General features: G+C 49.1%; 1 protein-coding gene across 1 annotated transcript in view; it reads right to left on the bottom strand.

The window, feature by feature from the left end:
- Nucleotides 1–9482, bottom strand: part of PDIA5 (protein disulfide isomerase family A, member 5) — a 70514-nt gene that overhangs the window by 10216 nt on the left and 50816 nt on the right. The window contains exons 12-14 of the mRNA XM_005873103.2: nt 5125–5195; nt 4435–4595; nt 1988–2118 (exon numbers count right to left, since the gene is read on the bottom strand). Of these exons, the coding sequence (XP_005873165.1) occupies nt 1988–2118; nt 4435–4595; nt 5125–5195 (363 nt within the window). The remainder of the gene's footprint in view (nt 1–1987; nt 2119–4434; nt 4596–5124; nt 5196–9482) is intronic.

Raw genomic sequence — 9482 nt, 5'->3', positions numbered from 1 at the left:
GCAGGGAGGAGATGGGGGAGGGATATGGAGGTCAGATTTTGCTTTTTATTTTATATCTACCTCTATCAGGTGTTTGACCTTTCTGTAGAATTTAGTCTTTGTATATGAATGAGTATATACTATAGACTATATCTAATAAATAAATGTATAATATTATTATTATTGTTTATCCTCACCTGAGGAGATTTTTCCATTGATTTTTAAAGAGAGTGTAAGGGGGAGAGACATAGAGAGAGAAACATTAATGTGAGAGAGACACATCCATTGATTGCCTCCCACACGCCCCCGACCTGCAACCGAGGTACATGCCCTTGACTGGAATCGAACCCAGGACCCTTGAGTACAAGGGATGATGTTCTATCCACTGTGCCAAACTGGGTATTTTTATTATTAAAAACTAGAGACCCAATGCACGGCTGCCCTGGCTCTCACAGCCCTGGCTTCGTCCAGTCTAATTAGCATGTTACACTTTTATTATTATAGATTGTTAAAGACTTGTTTGTCTTTGGATAGTTCCCCTCCCCCCAATATTGTTTAACCCCCTGATTAACATGTCTTCGATCTGGAGCAGAGTCCAGAGATTATAGGCACCAAGCCCTTTGCCGTAAGTTGAGTCGCTCAGTGACTCACCCTACGTTTAAAGTTATCTCTTGCCAGGGCGGACTGTGAGGCCCTTGAGGCCAGGCAGGGATCATGCCACCTTCCCTTGTGTTCTGGGTCCAGGACTTCACTCAGCACACAGCTGGTATTTGAGGGAGGTCCTTAGCACCCCAACAGGGTAGGAGTCCCTGCCCCAGAGTCACAGGGTGAGGGGTGTTTCCAGGGGAAAGCATTTAGCCTGGTCTTTCTAACGTCCACCCAGAGCTGGTCAAGGACTCCAACTTCTATAGCCAGGATGTCACTTGCTGCTGAGAAAGTCCCTACTCTCTGAATTGAATCTGTGACAGAAAAGGAGCATCAGGCTGCAGAACAGCTGTCACGAACAAGTCACCCATTGAATCTCCCGGGACTCAGTCCTGCGCCCTCACTCTGCCTGGAAGGAAGCCGCTAACCTCTTAATCCCCAGTCCTCCAGGCTCACTCTAAGGACAGGCGAGGACAGAGAGAAGCTGTGTAAGGAACCCAGAGCACAGTCCCCCCAGCGAGATGTGTTAGCCGCCTGAGGGCGGGCTCTGAGGCTGGGCTAGGAGGCAGCCCCTTCCAGGCAGCGAGGGCTGAGGAGAGACCCTGCGGATGACTGACACTTGACAAGTGGGGGCAGGAGGGGAGCAAACAGGAGGGCTGGCTGCCACCCAGCAGGGTTATGACCAGCTCAAGCTGCTGGCTTCTGCAGAGCCCGGCTTTATTATCCCCCCCATGAAACTGGGCATAACCTGGCGACAGGAAAGTGGGACATTCAAGAGCCTGGCCTTTTACGGATCAATTAACTTCCAAATGGGAATACACAAAACCTGAGGTCACAAACACCCATGTTAGCAGGTGTGTCACTTCCTCAGCTCAGCTTAAGCTGTGATTTAAAAGGAATCGCAGGATCTCAGGAGCTGGAGCGAATGTGGCTGCTTCACCACAGCTTCAAAGCCACTGGGAAGGTAATGCCGAATTCCCAGGTTTGAAGGAGAAGTCAGTGTCCGGAGGGATGGAGGGAGCCGAGGGGCAGCGGGAGGAAGTGGCCGGTGGGAGGCAGCCAGCCTGGAAGATCCCGGGAACATGAGGAGACTGAGTAATCACATGGCACATCCCTGCCACAGCCAGCAGCAGAGGGCTTTAGGACTGATGTGAGGGAGGCTCCCAGGAGGGAGAGAACCTGACAGCTGACCGACACAAGGGGCCCTGGATTTGAAGGGCAGCCTGGAACGAAACTGGGGGCCTTGCTTACCGCAGAGGTGAACCCACAGTTAACCTGCGGGTGCCCTGGTCCCAGGGGCGTCCTCATGGTTCTGTTTGGCCTACCCCTCTCTCACCCCCCAGTGAGCACCCCAGCTACTTACAAGGGGCATAGAACATGACCAAGGTGTGTTTCTTCTTCTTCAGGGTCTCCCGGAAGTTGTCCCCCGTCAGATGCAGCACGCTGGTCTGCTGCTCTTCCCAGGTGGGCTCTGGGGGTGGGGGAGCCTCGGGGCTGCAGGGAGCCGGGGTGGAGGGGACACAGTCATCAGGAGAGGCTCATGTGCAGGCAAGTGCTTCCACCCCTTCCCCTCTCCCCCCACCATGCAGGGGAGCATGAGAGAAGCCCCTTTGTTTCCTTTCTAAAGTTTAATTTAAAACCGCTGTTAAAACAGGAAAAAATCTGTACCATCAGCAAAGATTCCCGATTCCCTCGGAAAAGCCTAAGGAGAAGCCACTCTGTGAGGGTGCGGAAGAGCTGAGCCCCTTTCAGGGCGGGGCCGCCTCACAGGTATGGGCCCTCACTCCTGGCCATGGGCATAGCAGCCCCTCCGGCCCCTTGTTTCCTCTGGGACCCTGAAGGCTGCCCACTACGTCCTGTTCCTGAACCTTGTTCTGGTGGAGAGAGCATGGGCCAAAGAGTGCAGCGGGTCTGGGTTCAAATCCGGATTACTTACCAACGGTGTGACCTTAGGCAAGTTACTAACCTCCTCTGAGCTTCCATTTTCTTTTCTGCTAAATGAGTACAATGATACCTACTTCCTGGGATCCTTACAGAGAGCGGAGGGTGCATGTAAAGCACCTAGCCAGCCAAGCAACTAACAGCTGCCGAGAGCCTATATGCTCTGATAAGTGACAGGCGTGTAGTGGGTGTTTATAATTTCTCATTCTCTGTCTGTCCACTGGTTCCCTCCCCCTGCCTCTCAAAAGTACAGATAGATCTCCAGGGTCTTTTAAAGCCTCTGTTGCCCTTGCCCTCTTCTTTACAGTCACGTCCTCTCTTCCTTCACTGAGAAGTGTCTCTGGGGGAGGAGGGGGGTTGGTCTGCTCCCAGTGCTGACACATCCCCTTGCATTCTCTCCTTTGTCCCTGCATCCCGACACCCATGGCCACCCTCATCTTTCAGAAGCTCTCTCTCTCTCCGGTTCTATCTCTCATCCCCTGCAATGCCCCAAAGCTCCCATTCTGTGTAAGCTGGTGTTTCTCAAAACACTGAGGCTGAAGGTCCCACTCACACTTCCTGAATCCAAGCTTCAAGGACAACAGCCCAGCACCTGCACTTTAAATCAGCACCTCAACACCAGGTGATGCTGACATACATCCAAGCCTGAGGTTCGAGGTCCTAACAAAGTAACTCCATACAGATGCTGCTGTCTTGCAGTGCTTGTGTCACTTTGTGACTCTAACTGGTTCCCAACTGGGCATCGTTATAACATGGACCAGGGACCTTGCAGAGGCTGGAATAGGTCTTCTTTATCTCACCCTCAGCAGAAATGAGGAAATAGTCTTGGATATTTAAGGTGTGTGTGTATGTGTGTCTGTGCACACGTGTGTTGGGGGAGGGGTGTAGATAGCAGAAAGGCTCCTCAGTTGTGTCCTAACAATTCCTGCCTCTCAAGCAAGGCCCGAGGCTGCCTCCATTTCCCAGGGCACCTGTGTGACAGCTCAGTTAGTCCCTCACAGGACAGGGAAATGCTAAGAACTGCATGTTCTAAAGTCCTGGGGTGAGTTGGAGGGCCCTTGGGCCTGTAACTGCAAGGCTACTCAGGTTCTCTGGACTTGCAGACTGTTGTGGGAGGGACTGTGTCCCCCCAAGTTCCCATAGTGAAGTCCTAACCTCGAGTGCCTCAGAACATGACTGCATTTGGAGGCAGGGTCTACAGAGGTAACTAAGTTAAAATGAGGTCAATGGGTGGGCCCTACTCCAGTCTTACTGGTGTCCTTTTAAGACAGAAGAGGACACAGACACAGACCATGTGAGGACATAGGGAGAAGACGGCCAAGGAGAGAGGCCTCAGAAGAAACTAACTCTGGAGACATCTGGTCTTGAACCTCTGGTCTCCATAGGTGTGAGAAAATAAGCTACTTGCTCTCTGAAATCTTATTCTCAGCCCCAGAATGGCCCGGGCTGCACTGTGGACACTGAGGAGACCCCGTGAGCCACCAGCGAACCTGGGTGCAAGTGAGTCCAGCTCTCCATAAGAAGAGCCGTGTGTTTCCTTCATCCATACACAGGGGATGGGACAAAGTGCTGATGATGACACCTGGGGCCGAGACCTTGGGAAAGGGGGCAGGGGGGCTCTAGAAAGAGAGTAGAAGGCTTACTGGAGCTGATAAAACTGCATCCAGAAAGGCTACCAGCGGCCTCCTGGGTGAGGACCGTGGTGAACACACCAGACGTGGCTTTGGGATTGGGGAAGTCAAATTGGTCTTGGCTCCGTGGCCCAGAGCCAAGGGCAGTAGCTGCTAAGGTTTAATTCTCCTCCTCAAGGCCGTCTCCGGTGGCCGACAGCCAGGAGTCAGGATGTACTACCAAGACCATCAAACTTACTTTCGAATCCACTCAATAAAGTTCTTCTTCGTTCTGAGCACGGGCACTGCATATTTCTCTCCGTTCTTAAAGTACTTCAATGTGGGGAACTCGGAGATGTGGAATCTTTCTGCCAGGGCCTTGTTGACAGTGGCATCGACAGCTGCAAGGACACCAGAGCTCTGGGATGGGGGAGAGGCCAACCATGCACGACAGCCTCAGACACGGTGCAGGCAGAACAAAGGAGCCCAGACGACAGCCCCCTGCTCCCCTGCCCCCGGGCCTGCAGGGACTTCACTGTGGGGTGGCTGGCCCCAGGGAATGACCAAACACTGGCACGGTCATCGTTTCTCATTATGGGCTGAGATGAGGCTTTTAAATCTGCCCACCAAGCAGGCTGGGTAGACAGACTGTGGCTGTTCCCAATAGCCAGGCACCCAGAGAAAAGAGGGAGAATCCTGGGGCTTCCCCTCAAGGCCATGACCTGACAGAAGCTACCTGGACAGGCTTGGGAATGTGACCCCAGTTTCTCTGCACCCCTCCATCCCTGGTAGGGCCCCACCCATCTGACTCGGAAACGTGGAAGTACTACAGATCTCCAGGGGCCGGGAGAGCTGCTGCAGAGCTGGCAGGGAAAAGCCATTGCAATGATTCATGTCACTGATTCTTCAGACAAGAATGTGGGGGGGAGGTTAGGGGAAGGATGCTTACGTCTACTTCTCCGTGGAGGACTTCCGCTGCACTCTCAAACTCTGGCTTCATTTTCTTACAGTGTCCACACCCTGTGGGGAACAATCGAGAGAAACCATTCCCATGGCAGGGAGGCTCTGGGGATGTCCCCTGCTGCCATCTCTGCAGGACAGCTCGGCTCTGCTCCCAGGGGCACCCGAGAAAAAAGAAGAATGAGGACAAAGAAATCGTGCCAAATCCACTGGGGAAGCTTCAGCCCCAACGAACCACCTATTTGTCTTCTATTCACAAAATTCTTCTCATTCACATATTTCTATGGCATTGAATTCTGTATTGCCTTATTGTTTTCTGATATTTAGGAGCGGCCAGGGCATCTTTTTAAAACAGAAATCAGATTTTAAAAAAACAAAACAAAAACCCTGGTTAAACCTTTCCCATGGCAGGTACATTAAAATCCGAACTCCTTACCCGGGCCACAAGCCCACACCACCTGGCCCCTCCCATCTCAACCCCCTCCTGCCCTCTGCTCTGCAGCCGTGACCCCCTTTCTGTTCTTTCACTTCACCTCAGGGCTCTTACGCTGGTGCCGGGGACACGATCTTCCCCCAGGTCTTTGCATGCCTCACCCCTTTATTGCAATCACGCTTCAGTACAAATTTCACGTCTGCAGAGAAATTCCCTGGACACATAACCCAAAAAAGCCTCACTCCATCATGATCTCTTCCAATGTCCTATTTATTTTCTCAATTGGACTCAAAACAGCTGGAGTCACTGCCTTACTTGTTCCCTGTCCATCCCCCCAACCGGACAGGCCTACCTGTCTGTCCAGCTCACCACCACACCCCTGCTATTAAGGACGGTGTTCCACACACTTTGTGAATGAATTAACCTCATGGCTATATTGTTCAGGCTTCCATTTGTGGTAACAGGATTTAATTGGACTAAATTCTTTTGGGGCAAGTCCTGTCTTACGCTCAAATAGTTGCTAGTCTGAAAAACCTCCTCCGTAACAGGATTTAATTGGACTAAATTCTTTTGGGGCAAATAGTTGCTAGTCTGAAAAACCTCCTCTATTTAGTAGAACTGGCCACCAAGGCAGTTACTGTGCAGATACTTCCCCTCCCCAGCACCACTTATACATTCCCCTGCTCTTACAAGGTCTAAAACACATCTCTGGAAATCTCCAGCACCCAGGGATGTTGTTCTAAAGTGTCCCATACATACCCTAGCATTGACTTGATATCATGTGATTTTTGCTTCTAGCATTAATTCCCTCTGCTCCCTGAACAAAATACTGAGGCGAAGCAATAAACTTCTGTAGACAGTTTATGACGAGGAGACTGGCCAGGCCCCGAGGAGGAGAAAGGGCTGGCTGGCACCTGCCTGTTCTGAGGAGCCGAGCTGTGGGTCATGGGCGGTGCTGGCCTGGACCCCAGCTCCAGCTTCCTGGGCCTGGCCTTCAGGACATCCTGGCGGCGGGAGAGCCCGAGGCGGAGGGTTACACTCCGGCCCGCTGCGTTTTAGTGTCCTGATTGTGATTTGATAGGCCATTAAGTTTTATCACCAAACTCCTTGTTGGGTTTTTATCATCTGTGTAAGTGCACTTACGCTGATTTTCATGACCTGGCACAGAGGCTACGCCTCAACGCCTCAATCACACTCTTCTCTGGCTGTGGGAATGTTGGCCTCCCATCAACCCCAAGCCTTCAGATGCCTCTGGCCTCCATGCTCTTCAATTATACTTAGGATTTTATTATCATGGAGACTTTCCTGGACCCTGGGACCAGAATTTTCCAGGGGACCAGATTAATTTTGGAAGCTGCCTGGGACCTGAGATTCGAGAGGAGCCTGGATGTTCCTATTCCCATTCCTGCTACCTATGGGAGCAGAAACATTGATGTCTTAACACCGTGACTGTTGTCCCTGCTCCCCCTCCCCCGCCCCAGCCCCCTGCAGCCAGACACCTGAGAGCTTTTTTGAGGCTTCCAGCTGTAAACACATCAAAGCTGACTTGTGCACATTCACAGACACTCTGGGGCAAACCCTACACTGATGGATGCTTCCATCCGTCACATGGCCCTCTTCTTGTGCAAGGAAAGATTTAGGGTGTTTTCCTCCTTTATGTTAGTGTAAAACATAGATAACAAGCGCTTAAATGTTTTCTTCCAGGCTTCTATCCTAAGGAAATAATCTGACACGTGGACAAATATTGATGATGAAAATGCTCTGTGCAGCATGATTTACAATGGGGAAATACGGTAAACAACTCCAACCTTCAACATAATGACGCTGGTTAAGTGATTTATGGTGCCATTATACAATGGAATAGTATGTGACCTCAAAAAGCACGTACAAAAAAGCATTTTTAAATAACATTAAGAAAGTACGTATAAGATAATGTTAAGAAAAAAAAAGATATGCACAGGAAAAGGGACATAAAGAAGTAAAATGAAATCCCTTCTTTCCACTTGGTCCAGCAAGCAAATGAAAAATCCAGATGAATTAAAGAAGAAATAACATTAAGAAAGTACGTATAAGATAATGTTAAGGAAAAAAAAGAGATATGCACAGGAAAAGGGACTTAAAGAAGTAAAATGAAATCCCTTCTTTCCACCTGTTCCAGCAAGCAATGAAAAATCCAGATGAATTAAAGAACAAAATATAAAAGCAAAAATGTTATAACAAAATACAGTGTGCTATTTTTTTATCTTAGGGGTAGATTTCCCAAGCAGCCCATGAATCCCAGAGGTTGGGATGGGAAAAGCAGGCGTATGGAAGGCTCAGTGCCGAGACTGTGGCCTCTCGGGCTGCAGGGTTTTTAATCCTGGCTTCCCTCTTTTGGCTATGTGGCCTTTGGCGAGTTCCTCAACCTTCTGGTGCCTCCCCTCCCTAACCTGTAAAATGGGGATAATCTTGATATAGTCACAGGTTTTGTTATGAAGGTGAAATGAGTTAATATGTGGAAAGTGCTTAGAACAATGCCTGATTCATACAGTAAGCGCTCAAAAAAATTCTAGCTATTATTTAACGACTAAAAACATAGAGCTTTTGTACAATGAAAGGCACACCCTAAAGAACGTTAAAGCAAGCAACAGACTAGCAGAGAACACCTGCAACATGGATAACAAATAAAGATTAATAGCCATAACCACAGAGTTCTAGGTCAAGAAGAAAAACAAACAAACCACCCAGTAGAAAAATGGGCAAAGGGTATGAACAGGTGGCTCGCAGGAGAAGTGAGGGAAGCTGATAATCACAAGAAAAGAGGCCCGACTTCCCTGGAGTCCAGGGAGCTGCGGGCAAGTGGCCCTTTGCCCAGGTTGGCAGGGCTAGAAAAGGCCGACAGCATCCATGCTGGCAAAGGTGCAGGCTCTGTCACACACGGTCAGGGGTGTGACACCTTTCTGGAGGGTGAGGTGGCAGGATCTACTGGTATCAAAGCTCAAGCACACGTACCCCATGGCCCAGCAACGTCACAAATTTCAAGAATCAGTCATAAATATTTAGTCATATTTCCGAATACATATGTTTACACTTGTTCATTGCAATGTTTGAACAGTGAAAGGCTGGAGACAACCGTCTGTCATCAGGGGAATAGTTTGCAATTTACGGCATCTCTAAATTATAAAACGCTATTCAGTGGTTAAACGGATTGAGATAGATTTATATGCCCACACCTACGGTTACATGGGAAAATCTCTGAGACCTGCTGGTGAGTGAAAAAAAAGCAAATCACAGAAAAATGGACAGGGAATGACCCTATTTACATAAAAAATAAGACCCGCTATTTAGGGAAAAGCACAGAAGGAGAAAGATATAGCAACGGTTCACAGCACTCAGCCCAGGAAGGAAGATGGGGTGGGGAGCACTATGTTCTAATGTATCCCCTGAACCTTGCACTGCCAGTAATGCAAACATCATTAATATTATGCTTAAACTATTTGTGCAATTAAAAAAATAAAAGTGATTGCATGAAGGATTTTATGGCATGATAGTTATACAAAGCTCTACAGGTGCCAGAAAAGTCAATTTAACTATGTAAATATAATAAATAAAAGTTAAAGACAAGGGAAAAATAAAAGAAACTAGCAAGAATGATGCCAAAAAGAGAAATGCCGTTTCCTCTGAATCATGGGATCACAGGTTTTTTTTTTTTTACGTTAGTCATTTATATTTCTCTATGCCTTCTAGATTTTCTATAAAGATCCCATATTACTTTGAGAATAAGATTGAAATAAAGAAACAAAGTCTGGATTTGGACAGGGACCAGTGGACTGCCAGCTCCTGGAGGGCAGGCCGGGCGGGCACAGCACACACCTGCTGGTGGTGGGTTGTGGCAAAGAGAACATCTCACGGGGCCTGTTGCCAAGGGAAACTGG

The sequence above is a fragment of the Myotis brandtii genome, unplaced genomic scaffold (genome assembly GCF_000412655.1).
Source record: "Myotis brandtii unplaced genomic scaffold, ASM41265v1 scaffold4, whole genome shotgun sequence".
NCBI classification, from domain to species: domain Eukaryota; kingdom Metazoa; phylum Chordata; class Mammalia; order Chiroptera; family Vespertilionidae; genus Myotis; species Myotis brandtii.
The sequence above is the reverse complement of the archived record's forward strand: the minus strand, read 5'-3'. Positions and strand labels throughout refer to the sequence as shown.